This window comes from Cydia strobilella, chromosome 15, assembly GCF_947568885.1.
Source record: "Cydia strobilella chromosome 15, ilCydStro3.1, whole genome shotgun sequence".
NCBI classification, from domain to species: Eukaryota; Metazoa; Arthropoda; class Insecta; order Lepidoptera; family Tortricidae; genus Cydia; species Cydia strobilella.
Genome location: NC_086055.1, coordinates 7,832,055 through 7,846,321, shown reverse-complemented (window position 1 = coordinate 7,846,321; position 14,267 = coordinate 7,832,055). Strand labels below are relative to the sequence as shown.

At 36.6% G+C, this 14,267-nt stretch overlaps 1 protein-coding gene and 1 long non-coding RNA gene across 12 annotated transcripts in view; one reads left to right on the top strand and one right to left on the bottom strand.

Moving 5' to 3' along the window:
• Window positions 1-14,267, bottom strand: part of LOC134748015 (uncharacterized) — a 508,661-nt gene that overhangs the window by 179,358 nt on the left and 315,036 nt on the right. The gene's annotated exons all lie outside the window — the stretch shown is intronic.
• The window catches only part of LOC134747983 (apoptosis-stimulating of p53 protein 2), a 339,061-nt gene that overhangs the window by 217,152 nt on the left and 107,642 nt on the right, over window positions 1-14,267 (top strand). For 3 of the 11 annotated variants that reach the window (XM_063682670.1, XM_063682673.1, XM_063682671.1), the window contains exon 1: window positions 10,352-10,487. The exons of 3 other annotated variants lie outside the window; for them this stretch is intronic. Coding sequence is in view for 1 of the 8 variants with exons in the window: in XM_063682675.1 (XP_063538745.1) it covers window positions 10,473-10,535 (63 nt within the window). In the remaining 7 variants the exon portion in view is untranslated. Of the gene's footprint in view, window positions 1-10,350; window positions 10,536-14,267 lie in introns of those variants that run through there. 5 more of the 11 variants (XM_063682665.1, XM_063682675.1, XM_063682667.1 and 2 more) reach the window with 5 other exon arrangements.

The window sequence follows — 14,267 nt, the reverse complement described above, 5'->3', positions numbered from 1 at the left end:
CACCAACTTCGTCTGAGTTGAGAAACCTGCAGTTTTTCTATAGGGTTGATGTTTGTCCGAAGGTTGGTGGGCAAGTTCTCGTTCCACTTGGGTCCATCTCTCATTAACGTTTAAGCTAGGGAGTATCGAGACAGTCTTATGTGGCGGTTGATGTGATTTCAGCCGGTTGGGTGGAGGGTTCTTGAACTCTTCGTAGTCGGGTAGATTTAGTTTGGCCAGGATCTTCTGAGCTTCTCGGGCCGGAGCGTGTTGCTTCTTATATGCAACTGAAGTAAGCTGCCCCATTTCTTCATTACTTTGGGAGAACCTGTGCATGTTGAGACTCGTCTTATAAGTTCCATCTTCTTCTTAGTCATATACCCTTGTCAGAGTAGTCGTGGTCATTGAGGTCGTTGTAAAGCTTTTTTTATTGTTTCCCGCCATGCTTAGAAACTTCACTTGATCGCTCTATCGCATTGAGGGACGCAATCTGGGTCTTGTACCATCCACTCTGCTCTGCACAACAAGCCTCTTCATGGCGTCGTTTTCTTTTCGCGTAACGTGACCGATGCTCCATCTAGTGAGCGAATGATCTGTCAACGTTTCTCAGTGTTACTGTACAAGAACACTTTATTTTACGCTCTGAAGTGAGACAGTAAAAACGTCGAGACTAAATTCAGTTAACACAAAAGCTCTTTGATGTTCCGATAACACTAAAATCTTTTACTTTATTATTACTGAATAATTGACAATGAGAGTCGTTGTGTACCTTTATTGAGTTGTGGAAATTGTTATGTAGTCTGTTGTTATGTTGTTGTTCTTCTTGCTCACTGAAAGTCTCTTAGCTAATTTTCTTAAGTCGCCAGTACAGAGCCACCGAGTTCACATATAATATGCAAATACATAGAAAACACCCAAGACTCAGTAACAAATATCTGTGCTCATCACACAAATAAATGCCCTTTCCCGGATTCGAACCCAGGACCATCGGCTTCACAGGTAGGGTCACTACCCACTAGGCCAGACCAGTCGTCAAAATCAGTATTATAGTCAGTCTAGATAGTCTTATAGCATTCATCTTACAAGTAAATTCCTTTTAAATGTTTAAATGGTTTTCAAGCAAAAAATCCGTCGTTCACACTTTTTCTACGCCCGTCTCGTTAAGTTTTTACAAACAGGAGTGGCGCAAAGGTAAATCGAATTCGGGGTCAGGGGTGTGGCTAGTTAATGTGTTAGTTCTCGGCTATTGTGATATGTGCCTTTTCACGTCTGCGAAAAGATACTATTTTGCGGTACGTTTGCAGCTAAATAATTGTGAGACGAAGGAAAGTGTAAATTTTCTAAGGATATTGATGTGTTTTTTAATTAACGTCTCATATTGGAAAGATGACACTTAGGTACTACTTACTCAAAGCTTTGGACATCCATTAGTGCAAAGCTGAAAGAGCAAAGCATCCCAAATCTTGTGTGATATCCCGATATTTGCAGGTCATTAAGGCGCCTTGAGGGTCTGATCTTCACGTTTCGCGGCGCGCTTTGCCCCCGGAATTATCCGCTCTGTGTAAACACTCTCTTCTAGCCTTCGCTAGTTTTGACGATTATATGGAAGTTTTAGTCACATGTATTTGTTTTATTGTACGTTTTTATTTGAGCACGCTTTTGTTTGTGTACATATTGTTATTGAAATATGTATTGCAGAAATGGCAACGAAAAAGGACATATAAGTGAACTTTGATTCTGGTGAGGGTGACTCGCAGTCATTTCTATGCGGACTGTAGTGGTGGGTTTTTCGCATTTGGCTGTACCTATTGAGTACAGGGTCGTATCCGTTTTCCGTAAGAAAATATTAATGAAAATCACTGTTGTGAGTATCTGTAATCGCATTTATTTGACCAAAATATATTTAGAAATAAAGCCATACAGTCCTGTTGATTTTAAATACAAACTAGTGGCTCTGTGAGCTGTAGACCTCGCGTTAAGCTTAGAAAATGCAAAAGTGGAAAATACTGGATCGACAAAAAAAAAACTATTTTAATCATAGAATCTGGTCACAAAATTTCACGAGAATCGGTTAAGAATTGCGACCTGTAGGGGAGAGCATCCGGACATACGAAAGCAAAATGCCCGAGTTAAAACTGAGATCTTCGCTAACGCTTCGGTCAATAATTACAGAAAATGGAGCTGGTATCACGTTACATGTATATTAAATACAATTTTTAAGAGATTCATTCTTAGTAGAGAATCCTTTAATTCTACTGCTTATTTAAGTATATTTCTCAGTATATATTCGTGAGTACCCTTAATAATGCCAGCTTCGTTGTTTCTGGTACCTATCTTGTTCAAATACGCAATTTTTCACATTTCCCCGTTACCGCCTCAAAATCCTTTGGGAGAACGGTGTGACATATTTTTGGCTAAACGATTAATTTTTTGATAGCATGTTTACGCGTGAGAGCGAGATTTATTGTTGGGGGATTATATACTGCGGCTTAAGTGTTTTCGGAGACAAAAGCCATTTTACCTTGATGTCCTTTTCAGATATTATATAATATGAGGTTTTATTCTTGCAAAACGCATTATCAACACCTCCACTAACACCAGGTTTTGTTTGACACTGAATTTCTTTTACGGTGGCGCACTTTGTGCAGCAAATTTTGTATAAAATGCATCCTATCCAAGTCCAAATAAAATAAAAATATAGTCTACCATTCGATAGAAAGAACGAAATAAATACAATGTAATAAGGCGAACGAAAAATACGAAAATAAATAATGTTTTAAATGAAAATTTCCAGGGATTCATAGTTCGCTTGTTGATGTTCGGGCCTGTTTCGGATGCGACCACGTCTGGGAGCACGGTAGGGTAGGATATCGAATTTATGAAATTTATAGACGGTGAAATCCATTCGCCTCGGACGTAGTGTCGTGGAAGTGTTGTAAATGTTACGCGGCTTCTGATAACTTCGTAATCTTTGAGTTATGATTTTCCTGTTACTTGTCGGAATTGGATAGGTAAAACTTGACATAGTAGGTAAATTGATTAAAATCACAAAATGTATATAAAAGTGTGTATAACAGTGCTATTAATAAGTCCGAAGCTATACCATGAAAGTTAGGGACGACATAATTCACCGCCTTAAACTTGTAAATTCCAAAACTATTTTAAAAGTTTGTCTTGATTATCTCTTTGGTCTTGATACTTACCTAATTGACGAAAATTAGCAGTATCCTTGACAACCCGTTAACCTGGCATTCAACTATGGGGTTAAGTAAGTTAATTGGTCATACAAGAATGCAGGAATCCAACTCTTACTAATCAGAGAGCTTTTTAAATTCCGCTCCGGCGCTAGAAACCCGCTTCCAAAGCATTTCTCTGAGGCAGCGCAAACGGCCCAGAACTAGCCATATGCTTCGCTAAGCTGTTTCACATGAATAAACATACAACGATCTTCCAATTAAGTTTAACTTGAGCGCATAACCGATATGCTTGCAAAATACCTATGGCAAAATTTACCTACTTATAATTGACTCCTAGAGTTTCTCGCTTGATATAGGTAAGTATGATACTTTATTTATGCTTTACTCTAGCCAGTCTAGCCTTTCAAAAAACAAGTACGAGTATTAATCATATATTATTTAATTTGAACAGAATTGCATTTGTTTGGTTAGATTTTAAAACAAAACAAAATCAGTTTTATTTTGTATTTATACTTCTGATTCAACATTTACTGACAATTTTTCGTGTAGAGTATAGTTTAGCGACTAGAAGGTAAACTTAATTTTATTTTACGTATAATATAATTACATATTATTAAATGTAGTTTGTTTATGGTTCCTAAAGATTTATCACTATCATTTAATAGTAGATTAAGCTAGCATAATTATATTATGTGGTGGCCGATATTAAGTTATTATTATTTTAAATTTTAAATTATTGATCGTTCTTTTAAAGTGTACTTTGTTTATTATTCGAAAAATTTGATTTCATTACAATTTAAAGAATCAAAAAACATTTACGCACTAATGACTAAGTTATAATGAATTTATGATAGAGTTAGACCAAGCTAAGTTAGCAGCGATTTTGATAGCCCAGAATGTGCGAGTGTTATTTTAAACGTCAAACTTCTATGAAATTGTGACGTTTAAATAACACTTGCACAGTCTGGCCTATCAAAATCGCTGCCTACTTAGCTTGGTCTAACTCTAAGTATGTAATAAACTCAATATATTTACTTAGAACCAAAATCCCCTTCTGTGACTACAAAGAGTACAAAGTTACCTCTTTCTTGTAATGAAAGGTGTCGAAGCCGGTAGCTAGTTTAAAGGTAACTTTATGAAGTCATTACGTGAAACGGCATGTTCCAAGTTGTTAGGTAACAAGGGTACTAAGGGTCGGGGCTTCTGTGATCTGAGTTGGACGACTATCGTTGTCTCTAATCGTTACATCAATCTTAGCAACCCTAACAAGTTGTACTCGTATACGAGTACATTAAGTACATGACCATAAGCTCTGTGAACGATACAGACACTTGAACTCACACTTTGTCTAAACCTGAAAATAAAGCAAACAAGTTGACGCTTCTTCGTCTTAACTATTGTTTAGATGTGGTATCTATACAATAGTGCATAACATGTCATGAAATGTTGCGCAGAAGTGAATCAGGTCTGTTCATTATGGGACAGTCTATCAAAGTTTTCGTGTTTACATAATATTATTTTTGGTTGAGTATACAAGACTTTTATACTTGTCGTAAAATGGCATGGGATGATATGACATGATTGACATACATTGTATGCATTATAGCTAAAGCACGTATACGAATAATACATAAACATACGAATATTATATTGTAGGTATATTATTATTTTCTTATTTATTTATTTTTTATGGATATTTGTGTAAATATAGTATCATAGTAGTCTGACTTGGATCTTTTTCATATTTACTCTTTACAATCCTGCACCAAACTAACTGTCTCTGTTTAGCCCAATGGTTGACTGGTAGAGAATGCTTCAAGGCGTTAAGTCCGCCATTTGTACTCTTTTTGTGTAAATTTGTGCAATAAAGTTTGAATAAATAAATAAATAAATATTGTGTGTTAGGGTAAGACCACCAGTGAATTAACACTATGAAATATCCAAGTATGAAAAATCATTTCTCAGCATTCATTAATAATTTGAATAATTAATTGCAATTTAATCAATCCTCATTTAAAAACAAGTTTGGGAACAAATCAAATTATTTTATTAAATATTTTGATTTGTGTTTTTGATTCGGACGGGCACCGCCGTGGCGGGGTGGCCTAGGGGTTCATGGCGTTAGCCGCGATAGCTAAAGACGCCGGTTCGAATCCGGCCTTCCCCACTGGAGGGCTTCGTCACTTTTTCTTTAATATATGACATCTATTACATTTTTCAATCCTCATTTAATTATTAAAAAAAGTTATTTCTGCGATTTTTTTTTTCATAGTTTTTGAGTTATAACATTATTTATCAAAAAGTACCCAAAAACCTAATGAATGAACATGAAAACTAGTGAATGAACACCGCAAAATCCAGTGAATGAACATAATTTCGATCTTTTTAATCAGCATTAAAAATACATTTTTAACACAAAACCCGTTTCCAGCTCTATTCTAGTAGGTATAGCGAAAGCGTTCATATCTTTTTATCCCCTCTATTTGATATTAAATATATAAAAATGTAATAAAATCATGGTTATTCACCAATAACACCGAAATCTGTTACATATTAATAAGAAAAAGAGAATCAATATTTAAAACAAGAAACAACGTGCATATTTTGATGAAAAAAGGTCAGGCTCAGCAAATAATGCTTAAAATAATAGACTTTTCATTCCGTTGTTCGTGGTTACATTAAATAAAACTATGAAAACGGATTATATCGCGTATATTGAATTTATAATTAATTTATTTTTAGTTTTCATAGTTTTATTTCATGAGTAACTATCGCGGTAACCGAAGACAATATTACGTGGTTACATTGTTCATACATAGAATTAGTAGAAACCCAATGAATGAACAAGCCAAATTTTGTACTATTCATACATAGGCATGAAAAATCTAGTAAACGGACTATGAAAAATCTAGAAATTTGGTTTGTTCCAATACTGGCTGAATGAATCAGAATCGTTTTCTATGCAGAATCACAAAAAAATAAACTCAATACCATTTCGTTTACATATAAATTTAGAAAAAAAATGAAATCTAGACGACACCAGTGAATGAACACACCGTTCATTTACTGCTTTCAGAACATTTGATAAGCCAGTAATGGAACTCTAAAAAATAAAGACTTAATCGCATAATACGCCGACAAAGTGTGCATTTATAGAAAGTTTAACTCTTAATCTATCCAAGTAACAAAACTTTGTACAGGTAAACATTAAATAAGCACTTCACATGTTGCTCCAAACGTACACTCTTCTTATCTGGGATCTAATTTTTCCATACAAAACTTCAAAACCAGAAACACGTAAACTTCAAACGCCAGTCATATTCAAACTGGTTGAATATAAATTTATCACGGGTTGCCATTGCATAGGAAATAAAGTTGTTTATAAGAAAAAAAGTATGACAAGTGGTAGAAATTGCTATATTTCTTATTTTAGACAAAAAACGTGAATTTGTTCATTCACTTGGGGGTGTTCATTCACTGGTGGGTTTACCCTATATTTATTTTCACCACACCAGCTGGTAAAAGGCTCTCTTAATTGTTCAAAAACTGATAAGAAACTTGCATTTTATTCACATGTGATGTGAGGCAAAGTAATCAAATGCAAATTTTGAGTTTTTTTCTTATATATTCAATTATTTTAAAACGGGTAACTTACGTATTATTAAGTCGTATAGCTCGACATGTTTCGATCAAATTTACCCGCCCTCGACCAGTGAAGACGTGTCGTTGCTCCGTGAAGACGATCCTCGTAAATTGGATCGAGCTGAGTGACCCGTTTTTAAATAATTTAATATGTTTGAGTGTCATGGGAGTTTTATAGTTAAATTTGTTTTCGTATGTTTGCTGGTACTGGTAGAATTGATTTTTAAATAATGATTTTGAATGATTAATATTTTTCTGAACTAGAGGAGGGTAAGCGAAAACCTGGCGGACAACTCCTCCGATACAAAGATGTTCAGAAACGAAACATGAAAAGATGCAACATCGAGCCCTCTCGGTGGGAAGGTTCGGCAGCACAGCGTCCTGAATGGCGCAGGCTGGTGCAGGACAAAGTCCGCGATTTCGAGGAGCAACGCATAGTTGACCTCGATGCTAAACGCGACGAGCTGAAAGCACGCCAGCCTGCTTCCATTCATTACCATTATGTGGCTGGTGTTCTCACGTGCTCTCAATGTGCACGGGGGTTCGCCTCGAAGATGGCTACGTCAGCCATATTCGGGCGCATGAGCGCCGTGCTAACTGTAACAGTTAGCTCCTAGTTACTAGGAGTCGAAGCGGTCGCCATGGTCGAAATCGGCCGGAAGGATCATTAAAAACATTTATTTTTAATCGATTTGCTTTGATTTTGTTTGATATTTTACCGTTTGTAAGCGTGGCGTGGGCGTATCGTAAAAACGTTACAGTACGAGAGGCGTAGTTCTGGGCGCCAAGCGTCGCGTAAGCTTTAATCGTTCTATTTGCATACAAGTTCTTTACGCTAACGCTACGCTTACGCCTGTCGTAATGACGACAGAGATCTCATACGCTACGCTACGACTACGCTTCGTGTGCGGACTTGTTTGAGATTGTAGGCGCTCGTAGGTGCTCGTAGGCGTAGCGCTCTCGTTCTACGCGCGTATTACGATACGCTTACGCGTCTGTTACGCTTATGCCTCGTGTGCTGAGTGCTGAGGGCCTTAGTATTTTCCTTGTGTTGGTGTGGTGAAAAATCTTGTCTTTTACTCCGTGGCAAAATTTGTTCAACCCTCGTGCCTTGAAACTCTCGCCACGCTCAAGGTTCCATTTTTCGAACCACTCGCTACGCTCGTGCACAATATTAGCACGAGAGGTTAAACGACAACTTTGCCCCCTTTGAAAACAAATAACTATTTATTACTATTTATTATACCGATATCAATCCAAGTTATTTGCAATGTAATGATCATTTTATTTATAATGATCCCAAAATTGTATAAAGTGTCTTCTTTTCTGAGTAATTCGTAAAATAAAAATATAGAAACATGACATGGATACATATGACTTTGATGGGATATCCTTCCGATTGTAAACAAATCCCTATTTACACGACAAAAAAAAACGGTCAAGTTTTTTGTTGTGTAAACGGACACCTGAATTTTTTCTGCGCGCCACATGTCGGCATCGCTTCATATTCCCCTTTTTATCTAAAAGTGAAACGAACGCCTTTTTTGCCTGGTAATAACAAGAATATTATGACGCCAGACTGCCGCTTACCGTAATAAAGTAGTTGAAACTCCTCAAGCTAAGTCCTATAATATTTTTTTCTCTCATCGAAACTTTAATTAACTTTTCCGAGTATGATTAAAATAGGCTTTCATGCTAAAACAGTCCGATTTAGCGTTAAATATTAACAATTTTCTAATAATTAATAGCACATGGTGGCGTTTATGTAATCTGTTCACGCAACGGGACGCATAAATAAAAACATCGATCCGCTAAGCCCGTGAAATTTACGACTGGTGCAAATAAAGAGATGCCAGGAATACCTCGATGAATAAAGGTTGCATTCTTTTTTGCTCGGAGCATCTTAGAGGCGGCCGACAAACTTCATAATAACATACTTTATGCATCGATAAAGCCCTTATCTCTGAGCACCCTTTTCTCAATAGCGCATTCTTGGGCCAACGAAAGATACAAAGTCGGATTGGGTGCGTTTAACTTTCAGCCTTATCTTTATGGCTTTAGAGTTGTTACTTTAGAAAGATGTTTGAAAGAAGTATCTTGATTTACGAACAGGTATGGGTTCTTGCCGGTCGCTACTCTTCCATTCAGGGTTTGCACAAAGTGGGACACCTTAAATCACTGGAGCGGAGCGGTCTCTGGCGAATTCCCTTTCAATGTCAGTTGGCCAATCGGCGATGCCGTTTGTGGATAGGTCAGTGTTGGGCGATGAATTTAACTGTGGTTTTAGCTGATTCGAAATGTCAACAGACAAACTGTGCTAATGAACATTTTCAATATTTATTAGTCGTTTGTATTTGGGAAACTGTTGAAATTTAGCTTCCATTTTAGTTATGAGAAAGCTACACCAGATTTCTACGGTTCTAAATCTTATAATCGCATTCAACTCCGGAAGGCATTATTTGTAAGTTATAAATCAACGGATTGTACTCTACGTCTAAGTAAGACCATAATATATTTCTTTTAGTTCTTTACATGGAAACTGCATTTCATTTTTGGTTTTTGGTGGTATTTTCTCGGTTAAGGAAAACGAATAAATTTTTTGAGTAAACTAGTTACAAAGAACGTTGTTCAACATTCACCATTCGCTAACGGATGTGAAGCAATAACAAACAAAATACACTCAAGTTTGTGACGTTCTTTATTATTCAAACAGAAATCAAAACTTCCTTTCGTTCGCTCAACTATCTCGCCGATTCAGCGTCGTATGAATTCAGAATTTAGATAGAGTACTGCAACGACTTGCTGTACACTTCACTGAAGAGTTTTATTGAAAGCCGTTCGTTGCTCGCGCGGCTGTTGCTCAGGTAACTACTCGAAACCCCCTTTGTTAGGATCTCAATTACTTGACGATACTTCAGCAGGTCTTTTTATCGCCCACTTAATCGTTCGGTTCAGATCGTACATATTAAATTCCTTTCTTAGACTCGATCGACTTTTATATGCATAATGCAACCAAGCGCAATATCGGAGGTCAAAAGAGTACCTACATTCGCTTTAGAACAGTTGAAGCTTTATTTGAAGGCGGATAGAATTTCAGAATCGCAATATCTATCACTTTAGTACATACTTGTGTGGTAACGTTATATTCTAAATACCTACACAGTTTTACCTGAACCGCTAATAAGTCTAAGTCTAACTAATAGACCCCTAAAACATTAAGCTAAAAGTTTTAGATTTTAATCATTTCCTTGAGAGAGACTCGTGGTATAAAAACAGTTATCTCGAAGTTTCCAATTTAACTTAGAGCATAATCGCGGGCGTAGATAAAAGGATAGAACGGCTCTACTGGTAGCACATTCCTTCGCTCTCGTTTAGAGCCTCATTAGAAAGCGAAGAAACAAGGGGTTGCAGGGAACAAGTAATTACGGGGACGTGCAACAATTCTCGCATTCCTTTGCAGTCATGCTTTTTTCACTTTTAATATGTGCATTTTTAGTGGAGAGAGGGGGGTTGCACCCTGGTGAGAGCTTTCTGTCGTTGGCGTCAGTTGCCCCGAGCCCTCCGTGGGGGCTGGTCGCGTGATGCCCGCGCATTCCCGCGGTCCCGGTGTGACAGCGAATTACGATTCAAAGTGGTTTAAACAATATAGGATTCATGGAATGCGTAAACGTGAGTTTTAATATTAGCAGGACTGGAAACCTTCGAAAATTCACTCGAGTTAAAAAAGTTGATAAGTTTATCTTTTTTCAAATTGAAGTACATACTAAGAGACAGATATAGATACAGATAAATTTTAATTACCGTAAACATTACTTCTGATAATTTGTAGATCTACATATGTTTTGTATCCCTCGAGAACTCATGAGGGAACTCAAAGGAGCATTATAAACGTGTCTTAAAGTCATTAGTCTCTGCCTACCCATATGGGACAAAGTGTTTATCTGGAAAAGGCCCTTTTTTGTTTGCAATTTGTCACCATGTGTAAATCCTTGAACTACGGTCTTAAACATACAAATCATAACAGCAAAGTATATTTTTACCTAACTGATATAAACTTTTGTTCATTAGTTTATTTAATAGAAGTGTATGTGGCAATTTCTCGTCATATCTATTAATTTAACCACATTTGAGTCCTTAAGGAGCACTTAAGAAGAGACTTTAAGTTACTGTCGAGGAGATAATAATATGTACTGTTAATAAACAAGTTTAATTTGCAACGACCACACGCCAATAATCACTTTTTTAATGTGTACAAAAGTAAGTACAATCGACGTAAAAAGTATGTGGCTATTTTGTCTCTGTGGTACATTGTGACATTGTGCTCATTAGATATTACATATATATTTTATAGTAAATAGGGTCCTTTTCTTTATATTAAACTAGGTTATCAATTACTATTTTTACCAAATCTAGCTAAAGGCGTCTAACGACTAAATGCGTTTTGCGTGATCGAGTATCATACAAAGCATACAAATCATACATACATACATACAAATCATACAAACTTTCATAATTATAATATTATTTTAATAAAGTTTTTAATAAACGGAAAAAAGTATTTCTGTTTAGACTCGCAGTTTTTGAAGAACTTTAAACAATTACTTAATTAATATTGTCTTCGGTTACCGCGATAGTTACTCATGAAATAAAACTATGAAAACGGATTATATCGCGTATATTGAATTTATAATACATCCCGACGTTTCGAACTCTTTACAGCGTTCGTGGTCAACGGGTGACTGAGGAAAAATTACAAAGTGCAAAAATACCCACATACTAAAATAATGAACAATCATAGACTACAAACTTTAAGGCTGGTTGTACATGCAAAATCGGTTCATAAGGCTAGTTATACACTATAATTATTTTTCAAGTAAAGATATATATATATCTGGTTCTTGCCAAGGAGAAGCGTTACATACCCAGAATGCTGCGCGAGGCCATTGAGATTAAGAAATATCCAAACTTTAATAGGGAAGATGGCTTTTCTCTACCACCAGCTTGGGATCCTGTAGTCCATCTGATAAAGGAGCAAGCGAGACATAGACTGTGAGACCTTAGTGTTGGATGATGCTGGACATTCTGATGTTTTGAAAAGATGTGTCCCGCCGAGTTTGTTGCCGGTCCCATATTGGGAGACCCTCCTACAATTTAGGAGGGAATTAAATCTTCTCGGGTCCGTGGTGTAGGGTTGGAGCCGGCGTAGTTTTTATCGCGTATATATATATATATATCTTTACTTGAAAAATAATTATAGTGTATAACTAGCCTTATGAACCGATTTTGCATGTACAACCAGCCTTAAAGTTTGTAGTCTATGATTGTTCATTATTTTAGTATGTGGGTATTTTTGCACTTTGTAATTTTTCCTCAGTCACCCGTTGACCACGAACGCTGTAAAGAGTTCGAAACGTCGGGATGTATTATAAATTCAATATACGCGATATAATCCGTTTTCATAATTACTTAATTAAATAAATTATATGAAATAAAATGATTTTTTTAGGCAACTAGTGGCGCATACATAGATAAGTACATTAAGTACCTTAAACATTGCAATTTTATTTAAGTTACTTTGATTAGATGGACTTGATCGGGCCATATTCAAAAGCAAGAAAACTGAAGAAAATTAGGGGTCCAATTAGTACTATGTGATTTGAACTCTTAGAACTTTATTGTTAAGAAATTGGCCTAGTTGAGCCAAGTGTTCTCGACGTTTGATTTCCAGCTGAAGTTCTGGTAGAATCAAACTAATCTTATTAAATTGGGTGGTTTCTGTGACATGGTCACTAGTTTGATTTACACCTCAGAGGAATACTACAGAGTCCAGAACAGTCGCGATAACTGAAGACGTGCTTCAAACTAAATTTACCTTCGTCTTTGGTTTACTGTATAATATGCTCTAATAAACTTTATTTAACTTTTGTTTCTTTGGTCCCGATACCCAAAGGTGGTCAGGAAGTAATCGCTTTTTGGTGACAAGGCCGCCTGAAGTCTGCCTCTATCTTTAATCAGTTGTTATTCCTCTACTGTTTTCTTTTTTTGAGGTGTGCAAGAAATTCCATCTACTTATCTCTTTAATCTTAGCCGTCTGTTTGTGTCATTCTATATTAAAAGGGACTACGACAAGCGCTTACGTCGCGGAGCATTTTTATTAGATTGCTGTTAATGAAATCCTAAGCGCGAATCGCTCCATAGTTCCTTTTTGCGCATTATGACTTCTAACCCTTTTCTAATAATTAAGCAACAACTTAAGGAATTTCAAATGTAAACAAACAAACTTGAAATGTCAATTCGCGAATCCCGTTGACACCGTTTGAGTTGGATTCTAAAATAAATACTTGTTTGTCCCTGTAAATCTGGCCGCATATTTTTGATGCTTACCAAACGCAAGCAAGTTATGGAAACAACCAGTATAATAAGATATGTAACTGTTTTTAAAATGTGTCTGATCCTTTGCAAATCGATTTTAACCTCGTAAGTCCCCGCGTACTTGTACAAGTACAAATGAAGTAAATTCGAGTTTTGAACTATTTTAGAAATAAAATAAAGATCTAAATTTAAAAGCGCATTGACTTCCGCGGCAAAAATAAAGACGCTAGTAGGCTGGACAGTCAACAAATTTGTTCTGTTACACTTGTCACGGGTTTGACGTGTTGTCGGTAACGACGTGATTAGCGCGAATGCGTGGGAGCATTACTCACCCCTGCATCTACGCCAATCAGGTAGTAATAAAAAGCGTACATAACCTATAGGGGTCAGATTAGGTGATTTAGCCGATAAGATGGGGTGTGCTACAGACTAGGGGCGTACCTACTGATTAGCGTGAATTTTAAGTTTTCGATTTAGACCACAAGAAAACTTCAACACGCACGGTGCCGCGCGTGATACTGATGCCGCGCCGACGCTTTCCTTATAGCTAAGGGCAAAGCGGCTTGCATTCTGAAAGCTATTGGAATTACCCTCTGAATGGGTTGTGACGAAATCTGTTTGCCTTGACCGCAGCCGGCTGGCGCAGTTGTTCGTTCCCCTGATAAATAATCGACTAATTCTGCTATTGAATCGATAATCGATGGTTTCTATTATAGTAAGTTAGGTTTTTATTTTGAAAATACAACCTAATATCTATTTACACAAATATTATACCTTATGACAATTTATTATGTAAAAATTTGCACATATTTGTTACCACAAGGTAACCGATTTGCGACATTTGGATTTGCATAATCCTTTACTCGTATTTTCACTTTATGCTATTTCTGTCAGTCTCAGTGCAAAATGAACTGAGGTTGACTAAAGTAGCATGACAAATACGGACGTTTCCGAGAAAATACGATGGCAAAGTTTTATGCCATACATCTGTACTATGTTGGTCATGAATGTAATGATTCAATGAATATGAAATCATATGAATGAATATGACACTCGCAATGATAGAACAATTAAAAC